This window comes from Crocodylus porosus, unplaced genomic scaffold, assembly GCF_001723895.1.
Source record: "Crocodylus porosus isolate Cpor-Errol unplaced genomic scaffold, CroPor_comp1, whole genome shotgun sequence".
In the NCBI taxonomy this organism is placed as follows: Eukaryota; Metazoa; Chordata; order Crocodylia; family Crocodylidae; genus Crocodylus; species Crocodylus porosus.
In genome coordinates this window covers 12,068,222-12,081,446 of record NW_017728910.1, presented here as the reverse complement: position 1 = coordinate 12,081,446, position 13,225 = coordinate 12,068,222, and the positions used below count along the sequence as shown (strand labels likewise).

At 43.3% G+C, this 13,225-nt stretch overlaps 1 protein-coding gene across 1 annotated transcript in view; it reads left to right on the top strand.

The window, feature by feature from the left end:
- The window catches only part of SERPINI2 (serpin family I member 2), a 36,154-nt gene extending 24,772 nt beyond the window's left edge, over positions 1-11,382 (top strand). Inside the window, 1 exon segment of the mRNA XM_019532515.1 lies at positions 11,255-11,382. Within this exon segment, the coding sequence (XP_019388060.1) occupies positions 11,255-11,382 (128 nt within the window).
- The last annotated feature ends 1,843 nt before the right edge of the window (positions 11,383-13,225 follow it).

Genomic DNA, 13,225 nt, shown 5'->3' with positions numbered 1-13,225 from the left:
ATCAAACAGTTGCAACACAGGGGATGCCTGGGCAGAGGACACAAGATGGAGGCTTGACATATAAAATGAAAACTTGACATGACTTTGGTTCACTTATAAACACAGGCCTAAACCATACAATATCCATATGAAACAATAAAAATCAATACGAAAATGATAATAATACAACATGCAACAGTACAAATCAATACAAACTTAATAATTATACAATATAAAACAGCGATATACAAAATCAAAAACTTGCTATCAAAATAAAAATGTTAAACTTATCCTAAGTCTGAGCTCACTTATACTTATCTATAGGGAATAGAGAGGGAGAGGAAAAGTCAGAAATAGTTGGGGGAGGGGAGGGAATGCATATCTATCTATCTTTTTAAATACATATATTAAAAAAGCAAAACTGGGGGTTTTGCTACAGCATTGGAAGGGACTTAAGCAGATCATCAAGTCCAACCCCCTGCCATGGCCAGGAAAGAATGCTGGGGTCAAATGACCCTGGCTAGGTGATTGTCTAGCCTCCTTTTGAAGACCCCCAGGGTAGGGGTGAGCACCAGTTTCCTTGGAAGTTGGTTCCAGCTCCTAGCTGCCCTGACTGTGAAGTAGCACCTCCTGATATCTAGCTTGAATCTACTCTCAGTCAACTTATGGCCATTGTTCCTTGTTATCCCTGGTAGAGCTTGGAGGAACAGGGACTCTCCCATTGCATGCTGGTCCCCCTTGGCAAGTTTATAGGCGGCCACCAGATCCCTTCTCAGCCTTCTTTTGTGGAGGCTGAACAGGTTCAGGTCCCTTATAGAGCCTGCCCTGCTGCCCCCTGATCATGCGAGTGGCCCTCCTTTGGACCCTCTCGATGCTATCCACATTCCTCCTGAAGTGTGGCACCCAGAGCTGGACGCAGCATTCCAACTGCAGACTGACCAGTGTCACATAGAGGGGGAGGATCACCTCCTTGGACCTGCTCGTGATGCATCTATGGATGCATGACAAGGTGCGGTTAGCCTTCCTGACCACATCCCCACATTGCCAGCCCATGTTCATTTTGGAGTCAGTAGTGACACCAAGATGCTTTTTGGAATCAATAGTGACACCAAGATCCTTTTCTGCCCCTGTGCTGACAAGAAGGGAGCTCCCCAGCCTGTAGGTATACTGCTGGTTCTTCCTTCCCAGGTGCAACACTTTGTACTTGTCCGTATTGAAACTCATCCTATTCTCATCTGCCCACCTCTGTAGCCTGTCCAGATCTAGTCATAGCCTGTCCCTCTCTTCTAGCATGCTCACTTCTTCCCACATCTTAGTGTCATCTGCAAACTTGAACAAGGTGCTTTTCACCCCCTCGTCCAAATCGCCAATGAAGATATTGAAGTGTGGGCCCTAGGACTGAGCCCTGGGGAACCCCACTGCCCATCTCTCTTCAGGTTGAAAATGACCCATCCACCACCACTCTCTGGGTGCAGCCCTCCAGCCAATTTATGACCCATCTGACTGTGTAGGCATTGACACTACAGTTGCCTAATTTTTTAATGAGGATGGGGTGAGAGACAGTGTCAAAGGCCTTCCTAAAGTCCAAAAAGGCTACGTTCACTAAAGTCCACTGCGACACCTGCATCCAAGGCTTTTGTGACCTGGTCATAGAAGACCACCAGGTTGGTCTGACAGGACTTGCCTCTAATGAACCCATGTTGATTTCCCCTAAGCATAATCTTTCCTGCTGGCCCCTTGCAGATGTGTTCCTGGATAATTTTCTCAAGGAGCTTCCCCAGGACCAAGGTAAGACTAATGGGCCTATAGTTTCCTGGGTCCTTTTTCCTCCCTTTTTTGAAAATGGGGACCACTGTGGCCCTTTTCCAGTCCTCTGGCACCTCACCAGAGCACCATGAGTGCTCGTAAAGCTGTGCCAGGTGTCCTGCAATGACCTCTGCCAATTCCCTAGGCACTCTGGGGTGGAGATCATTAGGACCTGCTGATTTGAACATGTCTAGTCTCTCCAGAAGTTCCCTGACTAGGTCCTTACTGACCTTGGGCCTGGTTGCGCCTCCGCTGGGTCCATCCGGAATCCCAGTGGGGGAGATGTCCCTGTCCCTGCTCAGAAAAATGGAAGCAAAGAATCTGTTAAAGAGATCAGCTTTGTCATCTGGTGCTACCACCAGATTACCAACCATGTCCTGCAGAGGCCCCACATTACTTGGTACCTTCTTTTTACCCCCTATGTATTTAAAAAAGGACTTCTTGTTATCTTTGATCTGGGTCGTTAGTCCCAGTTCCATCTCTGCCTTAGCCTTCCTAACAGCCCTCCTACAATCTCGAGCCAAGGAGGTATAATCCTCCTTGGTGATGGCCCCTCCCTTCCACTGGGTGTACGCCTCCTTTTTGGCTTTGAGGCATTCGTGGATGCTCTTGGTTAGCCATGGGGGCTTTTGAGCACTCTTGCCCCCTTTGATCCGTGTGGGGATTGTCACCCTTTGGGCCTGGAGGATTGTGTCCTTACGGAACAACCACTCTTCTTGGACTCCCAACTCCCTAACTAGTCTCCTTACCTCATTGGAATCCTCTTTCCTGAAGTCCAGGGCTGCTGCCTTGCTGCAAAGGCTGCAGGCCTTTGACACCCTGTGCTGGATGGTGAATTCCAGTAGGCGATGATTGCTGTCACCCAGGTGGTTGAGCATCCGCAGTCCCCTCACCAGGTCATCGCCTGTGGCCAGGCCCACGTCCAACTAGGCATTTCCCCTGGTGGGACTGTGTACCTCCTGGGTTATATGGAGGTCCTGTATCTTGGCTAGGAACCTATGTGACAGGTCAAACCTAGCTGACTGCTTTTCCCAGCAGATGTTCAGGTAGTTTAGGTCACCCATGATGACCACATCCCTTGACTTAACTGCCTCCGTGAGCTGACCTGAGAATTCCTGGTCCAGCTCTTCTCCCTGGTTAGGTGGGCTGTAGTAGACCCCCACCGTTAGGTCCCTTTCCCCCTGACCCCATTGTATTCTGACCCAGAGCACCTCAGTCTGCCCTACCTCAGACCCGGTGCTGTTTGCTGAGGATGTGTATTGCCCTTTGATGTAGAACACCACGCCCCCACCTTTCCTCCCTGTTCTATCCGGCCTATACAGCCTATAGCCCTTGATGTTCACCGCCCAGTCATGCATTGGATCCCACCCAGTTTCAGTGAACCCCACTATGTCTGGGTTTGTGTTAGCTAGCAGAACCCCACTATGTCTGGGTTTGTGTTAGCTAGCAGGAGGGCAAGTTCCTCCTTCTTGTTCCCCATACTACAAGCATTAGTACAGAGGCATTTAAGGCCTCCTGAGGGTGTATGTGACTCCCCCCAATCCCAGGACTGTCTGTGCCCCTGTATCTTACCTGGGCATTTCTTATGCTCGTCGCCTGTCTCAGCTGGGCTGTTCTTGTGGGTGTCTCTTGGTTCTGTGCTCTGTGGTTCCCTTGGTACTCTTCCTCCCCCTCTTCTGACGTGCCTAGTTTAAAGCCCGCTGGAGGAGACCAGCCAACCTGAAAGAGAACGCATGCTTACCTTTGGGGGAGAGGTGAAGCCCATCTCACCTGAGCAAGTCTTTTGTTCTGAAGTATGGGTTGTGGTCCAGAAAGCCAAAGCCTGCCGTGAGACACCATTCCCGAAGCCACAAGTTGACATCCCAGATGCAGGTCTCATGGTGTCTTCTAAGCCTACTCACTGGAAGGACCAATGAGAAGACCACCTGTGCCCCTATCTCCCCCAGAGCTTGGTAGTCCTTCATCAGGTGATCTGGACTGCTCCTGGCCACATCGTCTTAAATCAGTTTTCTTTTTGGAATGTCCTAATTTTAAAAAGCCTCAGATTCTATAAATCCTGTAGTCACCAGGATCCTCCAGACATCTCTTAGGACATCTTCTTTCATTAGCATTTCAGCTTTAGTCACTCTCCTTCCCGCCTTCTTTTTTTTCTTTCTTCCTGTTCCTATAATTATGAAAACAAATAAACACAGAAATAACATGGGGAGACAAGTGCACCAGTTCCCCAAATCTTCCAAGCATTTGGACTACTTCAATTTAACTATTCAGGTTTGTATTTAAACTTTTAGTAATGTAATTCTTTGACACTAATTTAAATCAGGAGCTTCATGAACTGAAGGGAGTGTGTGGTACTGACAAAAGAAAATAGTATCTAGATTTGGCTCCTTTGTTTTCTTGCTGCATGACAGCAGTTATGGATCATTTTGTCTTTACAGACCCATCTTATGTCATTCAGAACATGAGTGCGGGGAAACAAGGAAAGCTTCATGTTGTTGGTTATAATGTCTAACAATGAGTGTTTAATAAAAATCTTGACTGTTTTATGATCTCTGCTGAAATTAAAATGTCAAAACTAAGATACTCCTTTAAATTAGGGCTTAGGATGAATGACAGCTCATTTATGGAAGATGTTAATGGTTGATATAAAATAGGGAGAAATTACTGTTATTTTTGAAAATGAGCTACAGGGAATATGTCTTAATGAACAGACACTGGAGATCAAAATATGACTTGGGTCTTCCAATGGGCAGACAAAAATGGGCCAAATTCTGAAAAATAGTTTGGTTGTTCTGCAGGCTTAGGACTGAATCCATGTTTGATGAAACATCCTTGCTAGGATGAAGCTACACCCTTTGTCTCAGATATGTCTGAGGATTTTTCCTGGCACTACATCATGGGTTTTCAACCTATGGTCTGTAGACCCTTGGTGGTCTACAGGCCAAGTATAAGGTTTCTGGAAAAGATGACTATGATCAATCAAAAGTATGCAAATACCCACAGTTACAATTCAAAGGGGTTTTCACCTCCATTTGAAATTTTTTAGGGGTCCACAAATGAAAAGTGGTTGAAAACCACTGCACTAGATGATGAGAGAGAGAATGAACTGCAAGTGACACATATTAATGTAGTTCATGCACTTGGAGAAAGTGCTCAGGTACTAAAGTGATAAAGACTGATGTTAGGAGGGGACCATAACCATAACCACTTTCATTAGATACCATCTTCCTGTTGCGTGACTAGTGTAGTAAATTTGTTTTAACTCTGGCCCATGTGAAATGACTGAGCTAAGCAAATCTTTCCCAGCACAAACAGTACTGGTAAAGAGCTTTCAAGATCTTTTATAAATTATAGGATCATAGGAAAGTAGGTTTGGAAAGGACTTTATGAGGTCATCTAGTTCAGCCCTCAGCTCAAAGCAGGATCATTCCAGACTAAACCATCCCAGCCAAGTGTCTCCCTAATAGTGAAAGCAAAGAACTACTAAAATAGTTCTGAATATAATTACCATATTTCAGGGTGTAAAATTTGAGTTTTGAATCCCAATTTTTGTGTCTTAAAATCAAACTTGACTTGTATACCATGCCACACCAAAAAATTGGGGATACAACTGGGCTTGGTGCTCAGCTGGCACAGCCCCATTCCCTGTGAGTGGTGCTGCTGGTGCCACTCACAGGACATGAGGCTGCACCAGCTAAATGCCAAGCCCAGATTAGCCCAGCCTCATCCACATCCCTGTCCTCTGTGAATTGTGCTGGGCTCACAGGCAAGGGGGCCATGCGAGCTGAGTGCCAAGCCTGGCCCTGTACCCTGCGAGTCGGCTGATGCTGGTTACAGGGCATGGGACTGGGCTTGATGCTTTGCTGCCAAAGCCTCATTTCCTGTGAGCAGTGCTGGAGTTGGTGGTCCACAGTGCAGCTCACAGCGGTCCCATCCTCTACGAGCCCAGCACCACTCACAGAGATGGGGATGGGAATTGGGGCAGGGCTGGGCTCAGTGCTCATCCCCTGTGGGCAGCACCAGCAGCACCACTCACAGGAGATGGGTCTGCACCAGCGAAGCACTGAGCTCAGTCTTGTCCCCATCCCCATCACCTGTGAGCAGCAGCAGGCTTGGCGCCACTCCTAGGGGATGGGGATGGGGATGGGGCCATGCCAGCCGAGTGCTGAGCCAAGCTCTTATACCATGCCTATGAAAATCCTTACCTTTCAGATCAGAAAGATGGGGTAGACCTATATAGCATGAAATACAGTAATGTTTTCAAGTGTTACCTGTTTTCCAAACAAAATTGTATAACTTCCAATGTGCAACATAAGGGGCGTATCTAAACAAGGGACTTAACTGTGCAGTAGACTAATTTGCTGTGCAGTAAAGCATCACCATCTACACATGCACTGCAATTAGGGCTCAGTAGACTAATTTACTGTGCTGCTGGATAGTCTTGTCAGATACAAGTGGTATCTGGCAGCACAGTAAGTTACTGTGGTTAAGTGCACATGAAGACAGTGATGTTGGGATTAGTTTACAGTTGCATTAAATGCATGTGCAGATGCACCCAAAGTGACCCAGTGTTAGATCAGATATTCAGGTTGTAGTCATATTAGTCTAGAGGAAAAAGCAATCAGGGCTCATGGTACGGTCTTTTATTAGACCAATGAGATTTTTGCAAAAAAAATCTTTAATTGCAAGCTTTTGGGCACAAACATCCTTCATCAGGCATCAAGATTGCAAAAGTTGTCCTGGGTAGAAATGAAAGTTTGCATTTCATAGGATTTCACAGAGGGGTCTGTAAGCGTGTAGGGTGATTTTAGCCTCTTTTCCCCGCTTGTACTCGCCTGCCATGACTTGGATTGAATAGGAAAAAAGAAGGAGATCAGTGGACTTTGATGTTTTGATTGGTAAATACCACCCAGGTGTTAAACACTCAAGTAAGGGTTTATTTTCCACAATAACAGATACAATCACAAGAATCTCGCCAGTTCCTTCATTGGTGAGGACATTCTGAGTTACAGATAAGGGAAAACTCTGGTCTGTTGCTTGAAAGATACTTTGTAACATCCAATGCCAATTATTTCATTAGTGGAGCACTTTTCTTCATCACCTGTGGCTTGTGGCTAGAGCAGCCCCCTGCTGCTCTCACTCTATTCGTTCTGGTATCTTCTTAGCAGATGCTGCTCTGAGAGGGCCAGAAACTTGTTTGGGTTTGTCTCCCTGTGAATTGTCCCAGAGGCACAGTCAGCTCAGGGCAGAGCTGCTTCCCAATGCCTCAGTGCTTTCCTGCACTCACCACGTGTGGTCCAATCTCCTGGACCATTGCCCGTTTTGTGTCTGACCTGTTCTCCAGCATTTTCAGCTCACGGTGCTCTCCAGGATCACAGGTAAGAATCTTTTCCCATTTTCTCCATCCTCCTGAGGTCTCGATTATCCCTGTACTTGTCCTCCAGTGCCCGAAGGCAATCAGTAAATGTCCCACTGCTGGTTTTATCTCTGGTTTTCATGGGCTAATTAACTAATCTTCCCCCAGGTATGAAAACCTCTCCACTTAGCAGGGGACATTCAGCGGTCACTCCTCCCAGAGCTAGACCAAGTAACAGGTTCCTGTCTGAGTCCCTGTTAGAGTCAATAGATGGAAAACTCCTCTGGGCAGGCAGTTCTTAGCTGGTAAGGAGTCTCTCAGTTCTCCTGTGAGGCTCTGTGATGATGATGCAAATTACCTTGAACAAAGGCAGAAGCAGTATCTCAGGTTAGATCAGTTTGAGAGAGTAACTCCAGATGGATGGCTAACAAGAAAATGCCTGATACCTGTGGGGAAAAAAAGTCCCACGATGACCATAGAGAGCAAATTTCTGGGTGTAATGCGACTGCATATAAAGAACATTGTATCATAATAGTGAATAGTGTAGGGGCAGAAATGTTAACTCCACAGTGCCAATGTGAGTAGAAAGAAAAGAAAGGCTAGAATCCCATATATTCTTTTCTGTCAGTATGTGACCATTGCCATCCAAGATAATCTATCCAGGTGAAAAATCAGCAATGACTTTGTATGCAGAAGCAGCATAAGAGCCCCAAAAGATTGTTGATAAACTGTAGGACTGTAGATAGTGAAGGCCTTTTTAATTAAATAGGAAAGGGGTTTTTTGGGGGTTTTTTTGTTTTTTTCAAATTGCTGAATGCTGTGAGTGACTATTTAATGCCTTATAAATTACAGCTACGTGGGGGAAAGTAAAACCATTTTGCAGATGGTTTTGCTATTTTGCAAGCTGGGTTAATTCTAGTTAGGAACAAAATTCTCCAAAAATGTGTAGGAAAGGGAAAGCCCATAACATGGGGGAAGTCTGCATGCCTGGCACCACTGAACCCTGAAATCTGGCAGATTAGGGTGGGCGGACTATTGTAGAATCAAACAGAAGTATCAGGAAACTAGACAGATTTCCATCAGAAAGCTTTTTAAGGGTGCCTCGTCTCTGATAGAGCCATGTGGAAAACAAACCACCTCTGCAAAGTGTTTTGATGTTGAACTAGTAAATTCAAATGAAGAAGTGGTTTTTTGGAATTTTTCCAAGAAACACCAAGGAGGCAGGTGTTGCTGTGGACTAGAGTTAGGTTATATCACAGCATTCGTGCATCGATGGTCTAGCTCTGCATGCGCTACCTGGATTTTGTATGGACCCCTGAGGTTACATATAGTTTGGAGGTAAGCTCACTGGCATTTTCGTAGCATCTCAGCCAAGGGGAGGCAGTTCTGTGAAAGAAAGCCAATGAAAGTTTCCCCCCTTCTGGGTTGCATGGAGTAGGCTGTGCTGCAGTGCCCGTGTTTCTCCCATTTTATGGGAGTCTTTTATTATGGATAAATAAAACACTTCAGTTTCAAGAGTTGTCAGTCTGACACACTACCCTAGCACTAAATTCACTTTAAAAAGAGACTTCCAATTGGGGAGGGAAGATTTTTGCTATATTTAATACTGGAAGCAAATTGAAATGCTTGATGGCAATAGCAGGAAGTCATGAAGAGGTCATACCACAAAGGAAGTGGGTCTAATGACAGTAAAGTTTTCCAGGGTAGGTTTAAAGTGAACTCGCCTAAAGCCAATTGTGTGAACCAGCTTGAGGTGTCAGAAAGTAACACGTAGAAGAGGCACAGTAAGGCACATATTGTAAATACATCTAAACTGTGGGTGAGAAACTCTTTACAGCAGCCTTTTTCTACTAGCCTAAAGCAACTGAAGATGCTGTTTTGATCTGTCTTTTCAAAATGAAAACTTGGAATGAGAGATCACATAATCTCAGACAAACACCTTTTTCCTAACACTATAACAGTGAACGGGCTGATAAACAATTCATCCATTTTAAAGTGTGGAAGACTTACTCATGTGAAAGTGTATCAGCTGATTTGTTGCAACTTGTTTCATTTGTCTGCTCCTATCTTGAAGTCAGTAAAGCTAAACCACAATGGTTTATCCTTGAATGAAACAGAAGGCTAATCACTGTGGTTTAACTTCCACTTACAGTGGAGTAAAATGAACAGATGAAATAGCTACAAGAGCTTCAGCTGATCCATGTTCCTGTGCCTCCTTTTCCTCCCCTTCCCCCATGCCTAACTTTAAAGCACTACCGATGAGAACCTCATTGCTCAGGCTTCTCTCTGCTTTTTCAGGCTTTTCTCCATTACGAGTCAAAGCCATGATTCACAATGAAACCAGACCAGTTGGATGTTTTTTTGTTTTGTTTTGTTCTTGCAAAAATGTTACTTTTCATGCTGGTAAGTTTACAATTTATTCACAGCACTCTACTACATGTGCATTGCACTGTAGTTGCAAAACAGAAGTTGTTCATAGTAATGGAAGCAATGGAAGCAGGGTTTTTGGCATGTTGGTTGTATCAGTGGGGAAGCTAGCAAATAAATTGCATTGATAAATGCTGACTCAGGATAACTGCCCTGGTTTAGTTCCATTTGTTTCTTCACCACCCAAAGAACAACACTCTACTTTTGATCCCATTGCCCTAGTTATTTCAGGAAAATAACCAGGAATCATCGAGGAATTACCCCGAGTGATGAGTTAGCATCTGGCTCCAACTGCAGGTGGCATACCTGGTGGAGCCTGAACACATTAAGAGTGGGTCTTAGAAGATGCAACTTTCTCATGATATCATGGGGCCTCTATGCAACCAACCAATGTGTTTGTCAGGAGAAGCAAACCATGGATCACCTCCTGAGATGCCCTGTAGCACCACAATGTACCCCACAAGATCTGGCAGCATGAACACCAGAAGAAGTGGCCTGTGCAGAATATTGGGGACAGACCATATAGAAAGGTTGGATTGGAGACATGATGAAGAAGACCAGGAAAAATGAAACCAAAGTCTTCATGCCAGAACACAACACGTGCATCTTCTCTGTAAAGGCAATATTAAGTCTAGGAATAAAATGACTCCTTTCCTTAAACACAGCAAAATGCTTATAAGAAGCGACTTCATTATCATTATAATTAGGGCAGGAAATACCTTCAACATTTCTGGCATATAGCCTCAATATTGGGGAAATCAAAAACTTAGCCACTGACAGAACATACACACTACTTCTCCATGAACAAGCACATACTTTATAAGTAACATGACTATTATTCACCAAAGTTCATACATTACACCCTCAAACATCTTTTTCTGCTATTCTGTTTATGATGCTACGCTAGATTTCCCCCCAACACTAGTAACTGTGCATATTTGGTGTAGTAGTTAAGGGTTGTGTGCAGAAAAGTTGATGGATGGAAAGCTGGTTTCCATAGAGGGACAGAGAGGTAAGGTGTGGTGCTTGATTTGAGGTGTTACAATGGACATGGTAAAGCATGTGTTTGCATTGATGAAGGAGTAGAGAAACAGTAGTATGTACTGTTGGATGGCTTAAGTTTTCATTTACTTGCTTTTTTTGATTTTTTCACCAAATGTGGTCACCAAATGTGCCTTCTTTCAACAACTCTGAATTGGCTAGCTCCGATTATACCTTTTTAAAAGCCTTTTTTACCATACCATCCTAACTATGGACTTCCTAATGTATGTGTTCCTACTAAATCTCCAGTACACAGGAAAAAAAGCAACAGCATATATAACACTATATGTACATGCACCATAGGTTATATGGAAAGGATTGGTACAAATAATGCAGCTTAGGGTGCTACCAGCTATTTATATGTAGCATAGACATAATACAATTCAATATGCTTTGGACAGATTTCCTATTCATATAAAGATGGCCAGGGGTCAGCTCTGTTGGAAAGGGAAATGGAATTTTTGATGTTTTTGTGTCATTACATTTCACTGTGGTATTTTTCTATTGACAAGAAAAAATATAATAAAAAGCTTGTTTTCATTATGTCTTAACAATTGCTACTGAAAATCCATAGTTATAGTTACCCCTATATAACTTTATATATACATATACACACTATTTCTTTTTTTCTTTTCTTTGACTTTCTAGGTTCAATTGTTTCCATGGGAAGGCTGACAAATCCTGACATTCAGAGCAAGACAAAAGAGATATGGAGTTGTTATAATGATGATGGTAGAAAACTGTTAACTTTCCTAAAATTAAAGTCTGATCATTGATACAAACTTTGTTGTTTTTGCTTTTCATTCTTTCAGGCTTAGAGTGTTAAGGGATTTTAAATTTCAGAGTATATATTTTATTGCTTAGCAGCTTACTCTGCTCATCTGTAAATGATTTTGTGTTCATTTGCCACCTATACAAATATGAGTAAGAAGAAGTTTTAAAAAAAAAGTATATATATGAAAACTGAGAAGTGATAAAATAATGAATTCTCTTTTCAGCTTTCTGAAATAGGATGAGGAAGTCTGATCTTATCCACTGCTAGAATCTTTTTAGATTAATTTTCAAACAATGAGCCCTCCATTTTTATTTATGTTGAGGGCTGTTTTATCCTTCCTGTTCTTCTGCTAGCAGAGAAGATTAATTTCCATTGCATTTCAGGACAAAAGAAGACTCTAGCAGTGTTAGTGCCTGCTTTCTTTCATTCTTCCTTTGTACTTTCACTAGCTTGAAGATTCACAAGCTTGCAATTTCTCTCATTTAATTCCTGATATGTTTTCTCCTTATCAGAAATTTGCTGATATGTAGGTACTGTATCTTGCTCCCTCCTCCAGATAATAATCTGATATATTAGACTATTAAGATCTTGGTGCAAAACCAGTATTGTTTATAGTGAGATGAGTAATGGACGTTAGTTATCTTAGCGGAGAATTCTAGCGGAAGCAAGACTGTAGTTCAGTGCTTAGGAACCGTTTCCACCGCTACCTCCACTTGCGACCCCATTCCCAGTTGGGCTTCCAAGCTTGCAACCCTATTTCTGCAGCTGAATTTATACTGGGGATGCAACTCCATTTGTAAGTATTAAGACCCCTAGTCTGGGATCTGCGGTTGAAGTTTTTATTTAGATATAGGTAAGTAGGGATGTAGTGTTGACCTCATCAAGTTGCACAGAGAGAACAAGTATCCTTGCCTTTTCTCCACTAGGATTTTATAGAGAGATTGCTAATGTGTATACATATGGCTTGCTGTAAAAAATCCTAGGTTTTCTGGAAGTGGAGACCTATGTAGCTTGGGAATTTATGGCTTAACCCATGATTCATGGAGTACTTAGCTCGTATACTGTTCAGTTTATTTGTAGTTAAGATGGGATGGATGAAATGAAGAGCCAAAGTAGAACTCGTGACACAGTATGTTTTTTTTAAAAGGACCAATTATTTTTTGCCTTAAAAGGAACATCAGGTTTACTATGGGGAAACGTGGCTTTCATAAAAATAAAAGGAAGCAGACTGAGTGATTACGCAAGTGAGAAACTGATCAATACAACACTCTTTTTATTATAATGTGAAAAGCTGGAGACATTCAAGCCACTGTTTTAATGGATTTTACTGAAATGGTCAGGAGTCAGCTTGGATGGTCAAGCTCTCTTCCTCTCTTTTCTCACTGGTGATGCACATTGATGCTGCAGCTTTGTCCATAGTAAAGTCCCAGCTGTTTAAACTATTCGTTTTTCATAGATTTCATAGACATTAGGGCTGGAAGGGACCTCGGAAGATCATCAAGTCCAGCCCCCTGCCCCAGGGGCAGGAAGTCAGCTGGGGGCATAGGATCCCAGCAAGACAAACATCCAGATGACTTTTGAAGGTGTTCAGAGTAGGTGCCTGAAGCACCTCCGGTGGCAGTCTATTCCAAACCTTGGGGTCTCGGACAGTAAAGAAGTTCTTCTTTATGTCCAGCCTGAAATGGTCTTGCAGTTGTTGATTTTCTTTTGTATATTGTCAAGCATTTCTTGAGAAATACAAGAGGCAGATGACTTGGTACATTACAGGACTTAGGTCCTGAAGCATGACCTATTCAGAGCTGAAGTGCAGAAGTGCAAAATTGCAAATGGGAAAAAAAAAATCT